The sequence below is a fragment of the Kogia breviceps genome, chromosome 3, assembly GCF_026419965.1.
Source record: "Kogia breviceps isolate mKogBre1 chromosome 3, mKogBre1 haplotype 1, whole genome shotgun sequence".
Taxonomy (NCBI): domain Eukaryota; kingdom Metazoa; phylum Chordata; class Mammalia; order Artiodactyla; family Physeteridae; genus Kogia; species Kogia breviceps.
This window is the reverse complement of record NC_081312.1, coordinates 108,933,880-108,955,316: the sequence shown is the minus strand read 5'-3', so window position 1 is coordinate 108,955,316 and position 21,437 is coordinate 108,933,880. Positions and strand designations below refer to the sequence as shown.

The 21,437-nt window shown below is 47.3% G+C and overlaps 1 protein-coding gene across 1 annotated transcript in view; it reads left to right on the top strand.

The window, feature by feature from the left end:
- The first annotated feature begins 5,389 nt into the window (after positions 1 to 5,389).
- ATP10A (ATPase phospholipid transporting 10A (putative)) overlaps positions 5,390 to 21,437 on the top strand; it is a 185,025-nt gene continuing 168,977 nt past the window's right edge. Inside the window, 1 exon segment of the mRNA XM_059056027.2 lies at positions 5,390 to 5,950. Within this exon segment, the coding sequence (XP_058912010.1) occupies positions 5,478 to 5,950 (473 nt within the window). The 5' untranslated portion in view covers positions 5,390 to 5,477.

Below are 21,437 nucleotides of genomic sequence, written 5' to 3'. Positions count from 1 at the left end.
CTCTTGCAGACCTAGCTCCAGCTTCTTGCTGAGGGTCACTAAGTTGCTGAAGACCTCTTTGAACTCCTCATCCACTTTCTCAAATCCACAAAAATCATGAAAAAACTGCGGGCAAAGGTTCTTCCAAACCCCATTCATGACAGCCGTAACCTCACGCCAAGCAAAGTCTATGTTTTTTATGGCCTTGTAGATATTATAGTCCTTCCAAAATTGTCACAAGTTTGTTCCTTATTCATCACTCACCTTTATTGCCTGATGAAAAGTGTGACATAAATAATATTTCTTGAAAGTCGCTGTAAGTCCCTGGTGCATAGGTTGGATGAGCGACACAGTATTTGATGGCAGATGTACTACTTTGACGTTGGGATGAAAGTTGTCCATGGATGGGGGGTGGCCCAGAGTGTTGTCAAGCAGCAAAAGAATGTTGAATGGGACATCCTTCTCCAAGCAATATTTCTCTACCTCCAGCATAAAGTGGGAAAAACCAATGTATGCCAGACACATGAACTAACTTATATGATTGGACACGCAAACGCATGTTCGCACCTTTGAAAGTTCGTAACTGAAGGTCTGTATGTAAGGGACATATTGTACCTGGAAGACATATTTCCGATTTTTCTACTGTCTATCCATTGCCTGGGTCTAAGCCACCTTCTATTTAATCCACTGCTTTGCTTGCTCCCACTGGGTTCCAAGTCCATCTTTTTTATTTTTCTTTTTTTTTCATCTTCCATCTTTTAAAAGGGAAAATCAGACTCTTTCATCTCATGCCTTTGCTTGGGGCAGTCTGTGGCTTCCTGTTGCCCTTGAAATGAATCCAGAGAGGCCTGTCCCTTCCAAAGCAGGTGAAGCCCTGCACGCTGGCCCCTGTGCCCCAATCCCACTCCCAGCCACGCTGTCCTCCACCCACATCCTGCTCTTTGACCCCAGACTGACATCTCTGGTTGGGCCTCCCTGCTGAGCTGGGATGTGTGCACCTGTGCACCCCTGTCGCCTGCACCTCGGCTCTTGGGCCCGGTGCCCACCTGCAGCACCCTCCCCCCGCTCCCCACACTGTCCTCCTGCCTCAGCAACTCAAGTTTTTAGCAACACATCCTCAACTCCCTTCTTTCTTTCAGATACCACGCCCAGGCCCACCAGCAGATTCTGCTTGCTTGAGTAGCTGCGTTCCAGCCTCCACCATGGCCACCCCCGCCTGAGCCACTGTCCCCTGTCCAGGGTCACTGCAATGGCTTCTGACAGCCTCTCTCTGCTGCTCATTCCTCTGCATTCTATTCACACAACAGTCAATGATCTGTTTCTTTTTATATACATTTATTTTATTTTTATTTATTCATTATTTTTGGCTGTGTTGGGTCTTCGTTGCTGCGTGTGGGCTTTCTCCATCCAATTGCAGCTAGCGGGGGGCTACTCTTCGTTGAGGTGTGCAGGCTTCTTATTGCGGTGGCTTCTCTTGTTGCGGAGCACGGGCTCTAGAGAGTGTGGGCTTCAGTAGTCGTGGCTTGTGGGCTCTAGAGCAAAGGCTCAGTAATTGTGGCGCACGGGCTTAGTTGCTTCATGGCATGTGGGATCTTCCCAGACCAGGGATCAAACCCATGTCCCCTGCCTTGGGGACCTGAGTCCAGTCACATGAGTCCTCCACCCAAACCCCTCCTAGTTTCCCTTCTCACTCAGCTAAAAGCCAAAATGATCACCGTGATCCTCCAGTCCCTCCAAGGGCCCACCCTGGGGCCCTAGTCACCTAGCCCGTCTTCTGGGCCCGGAACCCCACCCTCTCCTGCACTTGGCGTTTCTTCTCCCAGACATCTGTGTAGCCTGTTTCCTTACCCTCTGCTCAGGGCTGCCTAGGAGAGGCCCACTCCGACAGCCCTAGCTACAGAAAGCCAAGCACACCCCTCCCCGCCGGGTTGCCGGTGCCCCTTCATTTCCTGTGCCCGTCTTGTTGGAATTCCCACAGGAGAACACAGTGTTCCAGAGAGCAGGGACTTAGTGGTGTTCCCCAGAGTGTCCTGTTTAGTGGCTGCCTTTGTTATGGGACACCGATTCCAATATGTGTGTGTAGGAATTCACCAGCTGGTGTCCTACAGTTCAACTCAATTATGACACTATCTACCTGACAAGAGCATCTGATCCCACAGGGTAAGGCTCAGTCTCACAAGACTGCTCCCACTTCAGGAGACAATCACAAGTTCAGGTTTGTCAGCTGTGCTTCTGACAATAGATCAGCTATAGATTCTGGCTATAGATTGGAGGTTCCCAAAGACCCCCCTTCCTTGAGTTTGACTGATTTGCTAGAGTGGTTCACAGAACTCAGGAAAACATTTAATTTACTAGATTACCAGTTTATCATAATAGGATATAACTCAGGAACAGCCAGATGGAAGAGGTGCACAGGGCAAGGTGTGGGGAAAGCACAGAGTATCCATGCCCTTTGTGAGCCCTCAACACTCCCAGAATCTCCACATGATCACCACCCTAGAAGCTCTCCAAACAACAGTCCTTTGGGTTTCTATGGAGTCTTCATTACATAATAGTGATTAAAACGTTTGATTAATGGTAATTGATTCAACCCCCATGCTCCCTCCCCTCCCCAGAGGTCAGAGGGTGGAAAGGTCCAACCTTCTAATCACTTAGATGGTTCCCTGGCAATCTGCCCCCATCCTTAGGGGCTTTCTAAAAGTCATTTCATTAACATAAACCCAGGTGTGGTTGAAAGGGGTTTGTTATGAATATCAAGGTACCTTTATAGCTCTTATCACTTAGGAAATTCCAAGGGATTAGGAGCTCTGTGCCAGAAACCAGAAATGGAGACAAAGACCGAATATATATTTCTTATTATAGATCACAATATCACACTGCCTTGTCTACTAGAATGTTAGATCCATGAGACAATTCTCCTCTGTGGCCCCAGTGCCTAGAAGGATGCCAGGCACATGCAGGTGATGAATAAGTATTTGCTGAGTGAGGACAATGAAAGAGACTTGCCTGGGGGTCAGCAGCAGGGCCTCCTTAGAACTCAGGGGTCCAGATGGCCAGCCTGGGAGTCCATCCAAGCCTGGTCCTGGCCCAGGCAGCTAAGAGTCTGAGAGTTTGGCTGACAGAAGACATCCAAACCCAAAACCCCTGCAGAGCAGTCTGAGAGAGGTTTACATACCACTACACATATGTCAGAATAGAAGTAATTCCATGAGGTTCATTGGATCATGCAGTGTGGAAACCTCCAAGGCCACATGAACTAGGCCTTAGTGGAAATACTGAATTTGGATTGGTGAAGAGCAGGTGGGGAGAGGTTCCAGGCTTAGGGAGCAGTGTGACTCACAGAATCTTGGAACCTTAGAGCGGAACATAGATGGGAATGAACAAGGCCTGTTCTGAGAAGGGTAAGGAGACCTCTCCCTTGGGGCTGGTGGGGAGGAGGGCGGGGGCAGAGTTAAATTAGCAAGTTGGTGCCTGTTCCCTGAGGGTCTCAAGGGACCTCTGCCTGAGGAGCCAGCCTTTGACTTTGTAAGCAGCAGGGGACTCCTGTAAGCTCCTGGGTAAGGAAATGAATTGAAGTAGTCAAGAAAGTCAAGTAACCGCTTTGGCCACCTGGGGACTGGCTGTACCTGGGAGACTGGAAGGCAGGGAGACCCACCCAGAGGCTCTGGGGCAACCCTGGGGATACTGTAGGGATGGGAAATGGAGGGAACCAGCAGGCCCTGGAACCTCGCTGGGTTGGGGGATGGAGGAAAATGTGGATCCATGAGTTAGTTCCTGGACACCAGGGATATTGTGGTCCTTCGTGGGCTGTTAACACTCAATTTGGGATGCCACTGGTCCACTGTGAGATCTGATTTCTTTCCCTGAAAATGCAGGCACTTCAGTCAAAATTTTCTCAGATTTGGGCCTCCTCACATCAATATGTTACCCCCAGGAATGGTGGAAGGAAAGAGGATTGATCGATGACATGGATCATTTTCTTAGTACCTGTCACTCTACCCTCCTCAAGCTGGATTCTAGTAAATATTGTGGTCCATGGCAAGGTTCCCTGTAGAGATGTGAGACCCTGGCCTGGCTGGATGGGGTGTAAGCCAGGGTACGGGAGGTGAGGACCATCCTGGGAGAGCGTCATGGGGAAGAGGTAAGTGATTTGAGCAAAGCCAGGCAAGTGACTTGTCAGTGGGCACCCGAGGGAGGAACTCAGGCCAGCAGAGGCTGCTGAGGTGGTCCCTTGGGAGATGATTGTGTCCCAATGCAGTAAGAGAAATGAGGGGATGGCCTGAAGGAGGAGGAGGAGGCCAACAGCTCCCCAAATCCAGATAGGCAGCACCCAAAAGTGCTCCACTCACCCAAATTCCCAGCCATGGTTTCCTGGGCAAGAAATCCCTGCTTCTCGCATCTGTACTTCTAAAGTGGTCAAACTGTCACTGCTGGCTGTAGTACATCTGGGGGCGAGTCTTACTGTCCCCACTTGGGACTCCCCATACTTTCTCCCATGCCCAGCCTCTGCCCACCCTTCACACACTGCTCTGATTCCCTATGAATACTGAGGGGAGCCCTTTGCACCAACAGATACTTCTGCCACACCCTCCTGCCCCCACCCCCTTCCCCTTCCAACAACCATCTTCAACGCCCCGTCACTGTCTGGGTCATAGAGGCCACTTCAGAACCAGAGCACACAAGGTATATTTTGGCCCTCAGGGTTTACCAGAGAGGAAAAGAGACGGAAATAGAGCAAACCAAAGCTTGCCTTTGCTTAGCGAAATATTCCTCCCTTCAATTAAAGGAAAAAAAAAGAAAAAAAATCCTATTTAGGGAAGTAAGGAAAGGCAGTGATGATCATGAAAGTTCAAAGTCTAGTTCACCCAAGAAGTGAATCTGAAAGGGCAGGGTAAGGAAGAGTGTAGAGGCAACGAAGAATCCTCTTGGGGTCCCAGGAGTAGATGTCCTTAGTAAATAAGACATAAAAATCGGAGCATTGGTATGCCCTGGTTCATTTGAACTTTGATTCTAGTTTATTCCAGGAGGCTCCAAGCCTCCTGCACGGACTCGGGAAGAGCCCGCCAGCCTAGCTGAGGTCCTTTTCTCCCACACGCGGCTCCTCTGGTGGCGGGACGCGTTTGCAATGTGTTGGGACCGAACTGATGCTTCTGGGAAACGAAACTAAGCCGCTCTAAAGTTTCCAGCTCGGCTTTTTGTTTCCCGCTCTCCGCGGTGTCCCACGCTGGGCGCGGCGCGGGGCGGGGCCGGGAGCCGCCGGGGCGGAAAGGGCCGGGAGGGTGCGAGGACAAGGGGTCTCTGTGCGGCGCCCGGCCCCTACGGCGGGCGGGCTGGGCTGGGCTGGGCTGGGCTGGGCGGGGCGGCCGCTAACCGCGTCTCTGTGCGTCCCGCAGGCGGGGAGCCCGCGCCACCGCTCCGGGCCGCCGGCGATGATCACCTAGGAGGCTGGCGCGGGCGGGCGCGAGCGGCGGAGGAGCCGGGCGCGGCGATACGCGGCCATGGAGTGGGAGCCGGCGGCGGCTGAAGAGCCCGGGTCCCCGGGACGGCGGCGGCGGCGGCGGCGGCGGCGGCGGCGCCGGGAGTTCAGGACGCGCACGGTGCGCTCCAACCTGCTGCCACCCCCGGGTGCCGAAGACCCCGCGGCGAGCGCGGCCAAGGGCGCGCGGCGGCGGCGGCGGTGCGGGGGCTCCCAGCACCTGGCCGACAACCGGCTCAAGACCACCAAGTACACTCTGCTGTCCTTCCTGCCCAAGAACCTGTTCGAGCAGTTCCATCGCCTGGCCAACGTGTACTTCGTCTTCATAGCGCTGCTCAACTTCGTGCCGGCGGTGAACGCCTTTCAGCCCGGCCTGGCACTGGCGCCCGTGCTCTTCATCCTGGCGGTCACGGCCTTCAAGGACCTGTGGGAGGACTACAGCCGTCACCGCTCCGACCAAGAGATCAACCACCTGGGCTGCCTCGTCTTCAGCAGGTGAGCGGAGCGGGTGGGGCGGCGCTGGGTCCGCGCAGGGCCGGGGCGCTCTCGGAAACTTGGCGTTGGGTACGGCGTGAGTGGTGTGGGGTGGAGAGGCCCGGAGAGAGCGGCTCAACTTTGGGCGGAGGGCCGGGCCTCGAGGGGCCGGGGACCGATCCGGGACTCTGCGACTCGGGTCGCGGAGAGCAAGAAACCGTAGATGGTGGGGCGTGGGGATACCCTGTCCTTGATTGTCACTCAGACGCCCTTTCTGAGCGTAGGGATCCCAGGGCTGGAATCCAGAGGCAGCTGGGCGTCCTCATTCCCAGCCGCTCCTGCCTTATAAGTAAAAAGGAGGGAAATCTATTCCCGGGCGCCCCAGCCTGAAGTCCCAGCCTCAATCTTCAGCCAGGCTCCAAGCGCCAGGATGTTGAACGACTTTAACAACCTACACAGGAATGAATGTAAAGCTCGGTCTTAGATAACATTTCGTCTCGGGGCAACAGAATGAAACTGCCGCCAAGTTCTGACATGCCAGGCAGAGACCAGTTAAAAAGGCAGGGGTAGTAACAGCGGCATCCATCCATTGACCTGAGCTGTGAGCAGGACACCCAGCTGGGTGCCATCCCATAGTTGACTGTTTAGTTTTTTAAAAATTAACCCCAGTTTCCAGATGGAAAGACTGAGGCTTTCAGGGGTTTTTCAAGCCCCGTCTACAGTTAGTATCAAGGAATGTACTTCCTCTGGGCTCCTCCTGCGCTTTCTCCCTGCACCTCCTAAAGTTTTGGATCCTCAGGCCGGACCTGTCTGGGATGCTTCTGTCTCTTCTCTCTTTACACGACCCACCCCAAGAGAGCCACTTGGCTGCATACCCATCTTGGAGCTGTGTCTAGTAGTGGAGTCCACCTCAAGGCCACACCCCTCAGGAAGGCAGATGGTCTTGGTCTCCATCCAGAGCTCAGCCCATCTTTCCCTCCTGTTGTCTTTGCTTGAGTCTCGGTGTAGGGGCTGATATGGGCCTCTGAGGTGAAGGACGTTAGCCTTGTTCAGCCACCATCACATGTGAGTGGACTCCAGGAAGCCCCTTGTACTCTAGTGGGCCATGGTTATTCCTGCCTCTTAGGATAGTTTAGACGAAGACCATGAATGCCTTTGAGTATCTCTGACCCTCCCAGCAGCACTGATTGTGCCTTATACTTATTTTACAAATGAATAAAGAGAAGTTCAGAGAGGTTAAGTAACTTGCCCAAAGCCACACAGCTGCTATGTAGTAGTATTAGAATTTGACCCAGGTCTTCCTGACTTCACAGCTTTTACAATATTTTGGTGCTTGTGCTTCTTAAATTTATATAAGAATCAGCCTGAGGAGCTTATTAAAAATAACAATTTAACAACTTGAATTTAAGAATAAACAATTTAACAATTCTCAGGCTCCAGTCCCCAACACATCTGATAGGCTCATCTGGGATTGGGCCCAGTAATCTGTGTATTTAATTAGCACAGAGGTGATGCTTATATCATGACCCACTTTTGAGTAATGCTGCCTGCTTGCCGTCAAGGGGTACCCATTGTCCAGTCAGCAAGGATGACATAGATAGAAAGGGCTGTGGGGTTTCCTGGCTCCTGTTCCCCAGGCTCCTTAAGCCAAGAAGGGAGGGGGCACCCTTATGCAGATGTTCCCAGGGTCCCCCGTTCCAGCACTCCAGTCTGTTCTGCTCACCATGACCCCATCCAGGTTTTAGTCTTTACACATGTATCACTTCCTGTTATTACTCAGCTTGTAGCTCCTGTAGCCTCCTTTTTAGGAATACTTAGGCCTCAAGAAACATTTTATTTTCAGCTGACAAAGTGCTTTCGACTCATGAAGTCAATTAACCCTTAAAACAACCATCACCCCCAACATGCCTGTGAGAAAACTCAGAGTGGAACCCCAAAGCAATCTCTGGACTCCATGGACTTGGAATCCTTCATGGGATTCTGAAACCTTCATCTTCCTCGTGGACCCACCCATCCATGTGCTCTTCCCCTTCTACCCTGACCTGACCTCGGTTCTCAAAAGCTGGGTACAGTCCTCAGGGGCCAGGCGTCGGGGATAATGGTGCTTTCAGGAGGAGTTCCCCAGAACCTCCCCGTTCCCAAGTCAAATTCCTTGAATGCTTTCCTGGGGAGATAATTGGCCTTCTTCCTGGAGAGGCTCCGTGGGTGTGAGATGGTGGCAGCTGTGTGTGGAGAGGAGGCCTGTCTGGAGGAGAGCCATCCCTTTTCAGAAGCCAGGTCAAACTTCTCTGGGCCCAGAAAGTCTGGGATGGGTGTTTAACGGCCTAAGCTTTGAGTCCTGTGGATGTCTGAGCCCTCCCCGTCCTCCAATTGCATTCCACGCTGCATGTGGCTGCCTTGCTGCTGTTGCCCATGGGCTCAAAGCAACACCCTGAGCTCTTCCCCACTGAGACAGACCCAGGCCAGGCTCTGGAGAAGGGAGAGTCTGGGTCTCACCTGGAGCTTACTGTGGGGACTGATTGTACCGTGGGGCCTGTCCGTGGGGGTCCTGGGTGGGGCTGCTAGCCCAGAGAGGCAGCTCAGGAGACTCCCTGCAGAGGGCACAAGTCCGAGGACCAGGGAGCGTGGCGCACATGACAGAGTCAGGGCCCCCTGAGACTGCAACCAGGTCTTAACCTGTGCGCAGGGACGTGTACGGCCTTCAAGTCAGGGTCTCAGAGAGCTGGCACTGAAGCTGGCCAGAGAAGCCTGGGAAATGACATTTATGTCAGGCCAGAGTTCATTCAAGGCCTTTGGTGACTACAGAGGCACTGGCCCCACAGTGGTGCACAGTCAGGGTCTGTCCTGTGTCGCGTCACTGCTCTGGTGGCTGTGAAATGGGGCTTGAGTCAAGTGCATGTAAATGCAGAGTGAGAGCAGACTTTAGTTGTGGAAGCCTGACCTGTTGACAGTGTCTCTGGAGGGTTGCTTCTCTGTGTTCTGACTGGAGCGTGCAGTGCATCAGTGATTTGTACTGTTATTTATGTGGTGTGTCCCCATAACAGAGTCCTTGGGTCCCCTCTCTGTGAGAATCCCCCATCAGGCTTGCTGGAAGTGCAGGTTCTCAGGTCCCCCCACCCCCCCTCCTAGGCTGCTGAGCCTCTGGAGGTGGGAGAACTGGTGTCCACATCACGGCTTGGTTTGCACTAACAAACGTGAGTGGAGGTCCTATTTCCACGGCCTGAGCCCACGGTATCATCTCCTGGATTTCAGGCTGTGTTTAGGAAAACCCTCCTGAGCCAGCAGGACAGGAGCGCAGTGGGTGATACTGGGGGTTCAGGTCCTGCCTGTGGCCCCCACCCTGGGGGAAGGTCAGTCTGAGCATCCCTCGGCTGTGGGCTAGTGCGATGGGGGAGGCATGGAAGCCCTTTCTGGTCACGTAGACCTCCCTGGTGTTGGTGACAGTTGGCTGGAGAAGCCACCTCCTTCTGGGCACAGGTGGAAAGAAAGGGGTTGACTGAGTTCTGTCCCCCTTCCCTCCCAATGTGACCTCAGGTTTTTGTTGCTTAGGGGCTTGGAGTTCACTTCAGCTGGCAGGCATCCACCTCTAGTACCAAGCAAGCGTACAACTGGGACAGGACCAGCGCCATCAGAGGCTGGGATGAAGGGGGCAGCTAATGACCACAGGTCCCAAGGCAGGTGGGACTGACAGAGGAGAGGGGACAGGAGTGCAGAGCCAGCCCAGAGAGTGGCGGTTCTGGTGGTGGGAAAGCAGAGCATGATTATCAGAGGAGGAACTGGGGGAAAATTTAAGAAGAAACATTCCTGGAAGGGGATTTGCCCAAGCAGGGGTCCAAGCACTCATCCACCTCTTCAACCACAGGGCGGGGGGGTAACACGTTAAAACCAGAAACCTCGCCCCTGCTGCCAGAAATGGAATGAGCCTCCGAGTGGCACAGCCTGAGGTGGGGGTCCTGCCTGGCTGAGACTCTGCACAAGCCCCGTTGCCTCACCTGCACTCCATTTCCTAACTAGTCAAGTTGGGTACTGGCCCCAGGTCCACGTGCCCCTTCTGGCCCTGATCTTGTGGCCCTGGGAGAGTTTGGCACCCTTGTGCTATGGGCTCCCCACCCTCTGCCCAAACCCTGCCTAGGTTCTTCTTGTGTAATGTTTTCCCTTTAGCTTCCATACACTTTGAGAGAAGTCAAACACAGGCACCTTTCAGTGTCTGTCTCTAGGATGATGGAAACAGCAGCGTTTCTGCATGAATTAACCCAAGGTGACTTTTCCCTGAATCTTTTGGGCTTTGGGGACTCTGTTCTTGGATTTGAGCATGGCATCTTGGTGTCTTTCCATCATCTTTTGGGAAAACAGGTAGTCAGGATGTGCACTAATGCTTATCTTGGAATTACTCTGATTTTTTGTCTCTTCCCTTTCCTTTGATTCTCGCTTTGTTTCCCCAGCTCATCAGGGTTATCTGTCCAATTTGCTTACCCTGGGCTTCATGATTTGTTTTTTCAGAAGAGCCTGAAATGGGACCTGACAAAGTTCTCCTTTTGTTTCTGTCCATTTATCTTGTCTTGGTCCTCCTTTTCTCCCTTTCCTGGAGAGCCCAGTCTCTTCCTCACCAGCAGCAGAAACATTTTGCCCCTGGGAAGCACAACATCTTTGTCTTATTTGGAGTAAAAGATTTGAAGAAGCAGAGGTACCACCAGCTCAAGACCCAGGGGACAGGGACATATCAGGACAATGCAAGTTTTCTTTAAGCAGGGACATCCCTCTGGTGTGCTAGGTTGGGGGATACTTGAGGAATAATTTGGACATTGCCATTCACATGGTTTTTGGAAATAATTTTTCTTTTGATACTTTCATGAGTCATAAATAGGGTCCAGTTATAGAAATAGAACCTTTCTTTCCCTAAAAACTTGGTTGCCCTCAGGAGATAGTCTTGTTCATGGGAAGATTCTTTTTATACTTGTTAATATGAGCCAAGTGTTTCAGTGCACAGTTCCATCTTAACATCCTGATGGTCCTATTTTCACATCCCCATTTCACAGATGAGGAAACTGAGCTTCAGGTCTTGATAGCTGCCTTAGGGGCTCCCTATTAGGAGATGACAGTGCCATGGCTTGAGCCTAGAGTCATCCGACTCCATGTTTGTAGTTTTCTTGTACTTGTCATCTCCACCTCCTAGAGCAGTATGCTTCATTTAAAAAAAAACCAAAAAACCAAACTTTCAAAATTTTATTTATCTCAGAGTATTTTCTAATTTCCCTGGTGATTTCTTCTTAGACCCATTTTATTTAGGAATGTTTTAATTTCCATATATTGCTGACTTCCCCAAATTTCATTGTTATTGATTTCCAGTTGCATTCTATTTACAGAGATAAAGAGCAGTGCACAGATAGGGAACCTCTGTGTCTCCATCACCTAGTTTAACAATTAGCACCTCATGGCAACATTGTTTATCCATATTGCCCTCACTCCCTCACCCCCTTTTATGCACATCCCAGATATCAGGACATTTCTTCTGTAATGTTTCATTCAGCATTTATCTTTAGAAAATCAACAGCTTTTTAAAAACCTAAACTACAATACCATTATTATAAAGAATTAATATTAATTCCTTAATATTATTAAATACCCAGTCAATGTTCAGATGTCCACTTGTCTCATACATGCCATTTTTTTTTTTCAATTTGTGTGTTTGAATCAGATCCAGATAAGGTCACCTCATTGCAATTGGCTGATCTGTCTTTTAGAGCTCCTTTACTCTTTTGATTTCATCCTCTTAAATTCCCTTTCTCCCTCTCTCTCCCTCTTGAAACTCTGATAAGAAATATGTTACATGATCCACAGGAAAGGAATCAGCAATATTCAATTGATTGAATAAAACTGATTTTTCTCTATTGTTTTTCTATTTTCTACTTCATTAATTTTGCTCTAATCTTTATTATTTCCTTCCTTCTGTTTGAGTTGGGTTAGTTTGCTCTTCTTTTTATAGTTACTCAAGGTGGAAGCTTGGGTTATTTTTTTGAGATTTTTTTGTTTGTTAATGTGGGTATTTACAGCTATTAAACTTCTCTGTATAAACTACTTTAGTCGCATCCCTTAAGTTTAGATGTATTATGTTTTCTTTTTTTGTCTCAAAGTATTTTCTAATTTCCCTGGTGATTTCTTCTTTGGCCCATTGGTTATTTAGGAAAGTCATGGCTAATTTCCACATATTTGTGAATTTTCCAAATTTTTTGTTATTAATTTCTGATTTCATTCTATTGAAATACTTTGTGTGGTATCGATCCTTTAAATGTGTTGAGGCTTGTTTCATAATCTATCCTAGAGAATGTTCCTTGTGTGATTGAGAAAAATGTGTATTCTATTGTTCTATGAAGTGTTCTATAGATATTTGTTAGATCTAGTTGATTTAAAATGTTGCTTACGTTTTCTATTTCCTTGTTGATCTGATTATTGTTCTAGTCATTGTTGAAAGTGGGATACTGGAGTCTCCCACTATTGTTGAATTGTTCATTTCTCCCTTCACCTCTGAGTTTTTGCTTCATGTGTTTTGGGGCTCTGTTATATAACTGGCATGTCTCCCTCATGGATTGACCCTTTTATCTTAAAATACATTTCTTTGCCTCTACCAATTTTTGTCTTAAAGTCTATTTTGTCTAGAAATAATACAGCCTCTTCAGCTCTCTTTTGGTTACTATTTGCATGGTATTTTTTTTTCATCCTTTGACTTTCAACCTGTCTGTGTCTTTGCATCTAAAGTGTGTGTGAGACTTTCCTGGTGGTGCAGTGGTTAAAAATCCGCCTGCCAATGCAGGACACATGGGTTTGATCCCTGGTCTGGGAAGATCCCACATGCCGTGGAGCAACTAAGCCTGTGAGCCGCAACTACTGAGTTTGCGTGCCTAGGGCCTGTGCTCCACAACAAGAGAAGCAACCGCGCTGAGAAGCCCACATACCTCAATGAAGAGTAGCCCCCGCTCGCCGCAACTAGAGAAAGCCTGCATGCAGCAACAAAGACCCAACGCAGCCAAAAAATAAATAAATAAAATAAATAAATAAATTTATTAAAAAATAAAGTGTGTGTCTTGTAGGTAGCATATAGTTGAATAGCACATTTTAAATATTGTTTTGTTAATTTTTGCCTTTTAATTGTAGTGTTTATCTTATTAACATTAAATGTAATTACTGATAGGATTTAGGTCTGCAATTTACTAATTGTTTTCTACATGTCTTAGGTGTTTCTATTACAGTCTTTCATTATTGTCTTCTTGTAATAAATATGTTGTAGTGTATGATTTTAATTCCTTGTTATTTTTTTTACTATATGTTTTTAATCATTTTTTCAATGTTCTGGGAATTACAAGTAGTACCTTAATCTACAGTAATCTAATTCAGATTAATACTAACAATTTCCATACTATATAGAAACTTTGCTCCAATATAGTTTCATTCTCTCCCTCTCCTTTCTGCTATTATCATACAAATTACATTTTTATTATCAATCTATTAACACAGATTTTTAATAGTTGCTTTACAGAATTGTCTTTTTTAAAAAAAAAATTCACTTATTTGGTTGCACCGGATCTTAGTTGCGGCAGGTGGGCTCCTTAGTTGTGGCACATGGGCTCCTTAGTTGCGGCCGGCATGTGGGATCTAGTTCCCTGACCAGGGATCCAACTCAGGCCCCCTGCATTGGGAGCACGGAGTCTTTTTTTTTTTTTTTTTTTTTTTGTGTGTGTGTGTGTGTGTTACGTGGGCCTCTCACTGTTGTGGCCTCTCCCGTTGCGGACCACAGGCTCTGGACGCGCAGGCTCAGCGGCCATGGCTCACAGGCCCAGCCGCTCCGCGGCATGTGGGATCCTCCCGGACCGGGGCACGAACCCGTGTGCCCTGCATCGGTAGGTGGACTCTCAACCACTGCGCCACCAGGGAAGCCCGGCAGCACGGAGTCTTAACCACTGCTCTGTGCGGAAGTCCCCAGAATTGTCTTTTAAATCTGATAGGAGAAGAAAACAGTTACCAAAAAGATACACTTGTCTTGTTTTCCCCAACTGGTATAGCAGCCTCAGGCAGCTGTGATGTTGAACAATTGCTGCTGATTGTTTTCAATGCCTGTTCTATCGTATAGGGCTTTTCCCACAGAGTGAGGTCCTGATGAGCTCCCATAACAACACTGTTCTGGGGTTGGGACTGTTTGAGGAACTCCAAACTCAGTCTACCTCTTCTGGTGGTGGCATCTAGTCAGCTGGTTTTCACAGGTGCTGTGGAGCTACGGAGAGGGGAATGGGAGTATGTCAAGTTAAAACACCACCAATCCTACTGTTCTTACTGAGGTTTATCAGGTTTTTTTTTTTTTTTTTTTTTTTTTTTTTTTAAAATAGACTCTCCTCAGACTATGGCAAGCCTTTGTTAATATACAGCACTCTGAAAAAGTTGACTTGGAAATTTTTGCCCCTGTAGAGTTTTTATGCAGGATCAAATTTACAGAGGTCCTCGCTTCACCATTCTGGCAGTCCCACCTCCTGATCAGTTACTTTGTAATATTTTTCCCTCAGTTAATGTTGGTCTGTTGTTCCTCATTAAATTGAGATTTTTGGTTTTTGGCAGAAATCCTACTGAAGTGATGCCCTTCTCTGCATGATATCAGGGGGTATACAATGCCAATATATATTACTACTGATGAGGCTGAGTTTGATGGTTAGGATGGTGTCTGCTAGATTTCTGCACTATAAACTTATGATTTTTCCTTTGGTAAAAAGCATCTTGGAGTCCATACTTTGAGACTTTGTAGGTGTCTTATATCTCTAAATTTTGCCCTCCAACATTAGCATCCATTGGCAGGTCTTGTCTGCAGTAATTATTGCAGTAGTGTTCTAATGGTAGGTCTTGTCTGCAGTAATTATTGCAGTAGTGTTCTAATGGTGATCTTTATCCCTCACTTCTTCTGCGTTTATGAATTAGAATTCTTGGAAGAGCCAGTGTTTCCTTCCTTGTTGATTTATTTACTCAATTATTTATATCAGTGCATATTATTGCATATTTATTCCAGGGGTTATAGTCAGATACTACTGTAATTTATCTTGTTGCTCACATTGTTCCAGCTTTGGTGATTGGGAGCTCTCTCAGGATGGATCTGTGTCCCTTTGATGTGCCCCCAACTTTTCTTTTTTTAAATTTTTTTAAAAAATTTTCATTTTATTGGAGGATAGTTGATTTACAGTGTTGTGTTAGTTTCAGGTATATAACACCCCCAGCCTTTCTGGAGCTGTACTTATTTTCTGGCTCTGTAAGATGCTCCAGGCTTATCTTCTGTTTTCCTTTCCCTGGTTCTGGAATCAACCACTTCTCCTAAGGGTATTTAGCATTTAAAAAATTATTATTATGGCTTTTATAGATTTATTTACTGTGGAATTCATAGATTTAAATATAATTCATTGGTTTTAGTTAGTTGTAGTTATTATAATTGATGCTCTTTGGTCAAGTTGACTCCTGAGTCCTGTTGACAGAACTGCCCATCATTTCTTTTGGTCCATATCACAAGCTCACTCTTAGACATTTTCTACCATACTTCTCCAACCAAAGATGATTTGTTATTTTTTTCATTTTATTGAGAAACAATTAAAATATAGCACTGTGGGACTTCCCTGGTGGCGCATTGGTTAAGAATCCGCCTGCCAATGCTGGGGACACGGCTTCGATCCTTGGTCCGGGAAGATCCCACATGCCATGGAGCAACTGAGCCTGTGCGCCACAACTACTGAGCCTCTGCTCTAGAGCCTACAAGCCATAACTACTGAGCCCACATGCTGCAACTATTGAAGCCCATGTGCCTAGAGCCCCTGCTCTGCAACAAGAGAAGCCACTGCAATGACAAGCTGCACACTGCAATGAAGAGTAGCCCCCGCTCACTGCAACTAGAGAAACCCCTGTGCAGTCCAAATAAATAAATAAATAAATAAAAAGCACTGCTTAAGTTTAAGGTGTACAGCATTATAACTTGATTTACATATATTGTGAAGTGATTACCACATTAAGTTTAGTTAGTATCCATCATCTCATATAGATGCAAAAAAAAAAGCAAAAGAAAAAATATTTTTTCCCTGTGTTGCGAACTTTTAGAATTTACTCTCTTAGCAACTTTCAAATATACCTTACAGCAGTGTTAACTATCGTCGTCATGTTAACACTATATCCCCAGTACTTATGTATAACTGGAAGCTTTTACCTTTTGACCACCTTCATCCGTTTCTCCCACTCCCACCTCTGGTAACCACAATTCTGATCTCTTTTACTGTGAGATTTTTTTTTTTTTTCAGATTCCACATGTAAGTGAGATCATATAGTATTTGTTTTTCTCTGACTTCTTTCACTTAGCGTAATAACCTCAACGTCCATTCATGTTGTTGCATATGGCAGGATTTCATTTTTTTTATGGCTGAGTAGTATTCCATTGTGTATATGTACCACTTGTTTAGCCATTCATTGGTCAGTGGACACTTAGGTTGTTTCCATATTCTTGGCTACTGTAAATAATGCTGCTGTGAATATAAGGGTGCAGATGTCTCTTTGATATAGTGTTTTCATTTCCTTTGGAGATATTCCCAAAAGTGGAATTGTTGGATCAAATGGTAGTTCTAGTTTTAATTTTTTGAGGAATGAAAAACTTTTAATTTTTTAAATTTTTAATTAAAAAATTTTTTTTTACATACTGTTTTCCACAGTGGCTGCACCAATTTACATTCCCACTAACAGTGTACAAAGGTTCCTTTTTCTCCACAGCCTCACCAACATTTGTTATCACTCTCTCTCTCTTTTTTTTTTGATAGTAGCCATTCTGACAGGTGTGAGGTGATAATCTCATAGTGGTTTTGATTTGCGTTTCCCTGATGGTTAGTGATGTCAAGCACCTTTTTGTGTACCTGTTGGCTATTTGTATATCTTCTTTGGGAAAATGTCTATTCAGGTTTTTTGTCCATTTTAGTCGATTAGTGGCCTTATTATTTTTGACATAATTCTTTGATAGCTTTCAGTGGCCTGAGAAGCCCAATATGTCTGTTCTTTTCTGCCATACTGTGGTCTGGCTGGACCTTCATCTGATGGTCATTCATTATGGTGATCAGCTACTCTGCAGGTTTCATCTTTTCTGGAAGGAGTCAGGTGTCTCATCCTTGGGGGCAGTACTGCCTCTAGGTGTGTTTGCAAATATTCAGTTATCGCAGTGACTGCCAGCCTTCCTAGGACTTGGTGCTCCTGGACCAGGGTGCTGAATGGTATGTGATGCTCTTGCCTAGTTCTGGTTGGTCCCACCCCATTAAGAACCCCCCTGTCCCCAAGACCAGTCAAGCCCTCATTGAAAAGCACTTTTGGAAGACATTTTAAAGACAATGCTTATCCACGTTTCTGGTTTCCTTGACTTGGGAAGATTGAGAGAGGGCTGCCCTTTACAGTGGATGGTCCAGCTTCTTGTTGAATTCCCTTAACAAGGGAGCCTATTGTATTTATTTGTACAAGACTTACCTTGCTATATATAATGCACTGAAAGAATTCACAGGAAAAATGGAGAAGCTATTTTGATCTTTGCTTTTTTAGAATACACTTAGCTTGGCTTTCTATGTTTACTTGTTTTGCATTTTCCCAGAGTACAGTTTGTATGCATTTGCCTCCGACATACAAGTTGAAGTAGATATACTTTTAGCCAAAACAAAGACCTTTGTCATTAGCCTGTGTAGTTTTTATCCTGGGTAAATGGACTGCTTTTGAAAGCATTTTGAAATATTGAAAGTAGCCTGTGGACTCCCGTTGCTAATATCATGGACCCCTGATAATCTCGGGATGCTCCTGGTGGCTCAAGTATCTTCTTAGAAATGTACTTCACTGGAGAAGCACTACAGGGACATGGTGACATTAAGGCATTATTTGTTTAGATTAATAATTAGAAAGCAGTGTGGTGAGTTTTATAAATCCATTGGATGTGGTAAAATCCTTGTTTTTCTTTGGTTTTAAAAATATCAAATGAGTTAAATTCATTGACCTATTTGCAACAACAGCCTACAGTAGGTGCTTGGTTTTCAAAAGGAGAGCAAGTCTTGGGCAGCCAGGGTGGCTTCCTCCAGTGACCTGTGTGCAGGGCTCCATGAAGAGGACTTCATGGCCCTTCTGAGATTCCAGAGCTTAGAAGAGTAGGAACGTCCCGTCAGCTCAAGATCTGCCTTAATTTTTCTTCTTTTCTTTTTAAAAATATTTATTTATTTATTTTGGCTGCACTGGAGCTTAGTTGCATGCGGACTCCTTAGTTGCAGCATGTGAACTCTTAGTTGCTGCATGCATGTGAGATCCAGTTCCCCTGACGTGGGATCAAACCCGGGACCCCTGCAATGGGAGCTCAGAGTCTTAGCCACTGGACCACCAGGGAAGTCCCATCAGTGCTTTTCTGATGGAAATTTCTGCTCCTAAAGGACTCTAGTATCTGAGGGGTTAATGGAATGGGAGGAAGCCTAAGCTGTCACCAGGCGCTTTTCATTCCTCTTCTGTCCCACCCTGTGTTTCTGTGTGCTTCCATGACAGCTAAAGAAAAGCAAGTTTAGGAGAGTTCAGTTTTGGTTCCAAGTTCTCTCCTTTGTCAGATGTGACCTTGGGGCTCTTGGCGGCATCTGCCCCATGGCTCAGCTGTGGATGGGGACGTGGGTGTGGCGCATGCAGGTGGCTCCCACCTGAGCCTCCCTGGCTTCGTGTCCCTCCAGCCTCCTTCAGGTGGTGCCCAGATGCAGGGTCTTCTCCGGACGGTGAGTGGGCGGAGGAAGGTGCCCCGGGATTACTCAGGGTGCGGCCACCTCCCAGTCTAGTGCTGTTCTCTCCAGCGCCTGGGCGGACACACAGATGGGGCCTCTCCCCTTGCCCTTGGCCAAGTTGGAAATCATTTTCATTTCGGTTACAAAATCCATCCACTTTCTCTATCCCAGTCATCTTCAGGACCAGAGGCTCAGGAAATCTGTTAACTCAGAATTCTCAGAGTGATCTGAGGCAAAAAGACACAGCAGGAAGAGAGTGGGTTGTTGGGAGGGAGGCAGCGTTCATCTTGGGATGCTCTCAGCTTTTGTCTCTGAACAAACAAGCCATCTTTAAACGTGTGCAAGCGATTTGTTCCCTCTTCATTTAGCAGCCTCAGAATACACACAGCATGTATTTATTTTCTAAGAGTACTTGCGTTAAACAGCACGCTAGTTTAGTAGATGTGTCTTGTTTCTCATGACTAATTGGTAGCAGCCTAGGCCCTAACATTCCATATTGCAGTTATCATCCTCATTCTTTTATTTTCTTTATTTATTTTGCCGTGACAGACTTTAGTCAAATCAGATGTGTGCAACTGCTCCTGGCATATTGAGACTGGCATTGTAACGTTTTCCACTTACAGTGTTTTTTTGTTTTTTTAGTTTTGGAAAGAAAAAACATTGTTTTTAAGCGGGTGGAAAGTTTGATTCATTACGTTGAGGTCTGGTTGCTGTGTTGCCTCTTTAACAGGCTTGACGCTAGGCCAGGGCGCCAGGCCTGGGACTCCTTCACATCAGCTGAGCATCAGGATGGGGCTGAGTCCCGGGGCCCGTAGCTGCCCCATGGCAGGGGCGTCTTCCTGGTTCTGTGGGTACTCCCCACTGATCACCGTAACCTCCCTGCTTCTGGCCTTACTTTCTTTTCACCCTGTTTTCTGTCTCATTGATCTTCTGTGACTTAATGGGAATTCCTTCACAGTGCTGCGGGGCTGGAGGAGGGGTGGGCTGCTGCAGGGACCGCCATGTCTGTTACTCTTGGCTCTGATCCCAATCACTGCAGTGACATCTTAAGTCAGTCCCTGCTTCTTCAGGCCCTTGTTTTTTAATTGTCTGTGTTCAAAGACTTTGACATCAGGGCTTTGCCACCTGTGGGTGGATGGCTTCTCCCAGGACCAGCCAATTCCTAGAGAGAGCAAAGGACCAGCCAATTCCAAGAGAGAGCAAAGGACTGACCAGTGAGTGTGCCTTTCATATGCAAACCAACCAATCCCGAGCCCACAGCCTACACACCCTTTTATTAGGCTGTCACACTCAGGGCCCCCAAACCCTCAGGGCCAGGTAGCAGACAGCTGAGGACAGCCTCTATGTCCCAGAGCCTACTGATAATATTTCTGAGCCTGGTTACCCTGCCTCACCCTGTCCTTTCCACAGAAACCACAGTGAAGTCTCTTGCCCACGTTTTCCCCTCACTTCTCTGCCGCCTGACTGCCATGGTGCTTCCCACGTGGCCTCTCCTCCTGGGAACTGTGAGAAACAAACTATCTTTTCGCTGGCAGTGTCTGTGGTCTCCCCTCCTCATTGCCACCAGAGCTGTCTTTTTCGGTTTATAAATGTTACATCTTTTTCTTTGACTCTTGGAACCTCTTGGTTAATCCCAATGTCATCTGCACCCTGCATGCTGAGCTGCAGCCCTGGACCTCTGTGCACAAGGTCCCGGGCCACCTGCTCTCCACTGTGCTGCACATACCTGTAGCCCCTCTGCCCCAGCACCCTCTCCCCATCCCCAGCCCTTTTCTTCAAGGCCTGGTAACCACTCCCTCCTGCAGCCCTTCATACCTGGAGCAGGAGTCCCTCCTCTGTATCCTGGGTGCCTGTGCCCTTCCTCTGCTCCATATGCTCTGTCCTGTCCTGCTCTCTGGGACCAGCCAGTCCTCACTGCCCCTACTGTGATGCTGTGACAGGGCCTCAGCATCTCTGATCTAATGAGTGAACTAATCCTTGTGATACCTGAGTCGTGACACAATGAATGCCTGTTGGTAGAATAACAGCCCCCTAGAGATGCCCACATCCTAATCCCCAGAATCTGTGACTCTGTTAGGCTACATGGTACAGGGGAAATAAGGTTGGTTACAGATGTAATTAAGGTTGCTAATCAGCTGACCTTGAGATGGGGAGATTATTTTGGATTATTCTGGTGAGCCCTTTGTCTCATCACCGGTCCTTAAAGGTAGAGGAAGAGAGGGTAGGGAGATGCAACGTTTGACGGACTCAACTGGCTGTTGTTGGCTGTGAAGATGGAGGGAGGATTCCCAATCTGCGGAGTGTGGGTGGCCTCTGGGAGCTGGAAAAGGCAGAGAAACCCTGTCTTATACACCCTCCAGAAGGAGCACAGCCCTGCTGAGACTTCAGTTTTGTCCCTGCGAGACCCATATCAGACTCCTGACCTCTAGAACTGTAAGATAACACTTTTGTGTTGTTTCAGGCCACTGAGTTGTGGTGATTTGTTACAGCAGCCACAGGAAATGAACACATCCCTGTTGATGGGAGAATCTGACAAACAAATACCAAGTTATTGAACCATAGCCTTTTGTGTGTTCCTATCGATTTATCTAGTTTCAGTTGAAAACATCTGTAGCTGTTAGAAATCAGCTGATGATACCTGAGAATTCCACGTTTGCTGAGTGGGCCATGAGGACATGGTAGAGTGGAAAAGAGGTGTTTACTTGTTTTTTCAGTTGAAATATTTA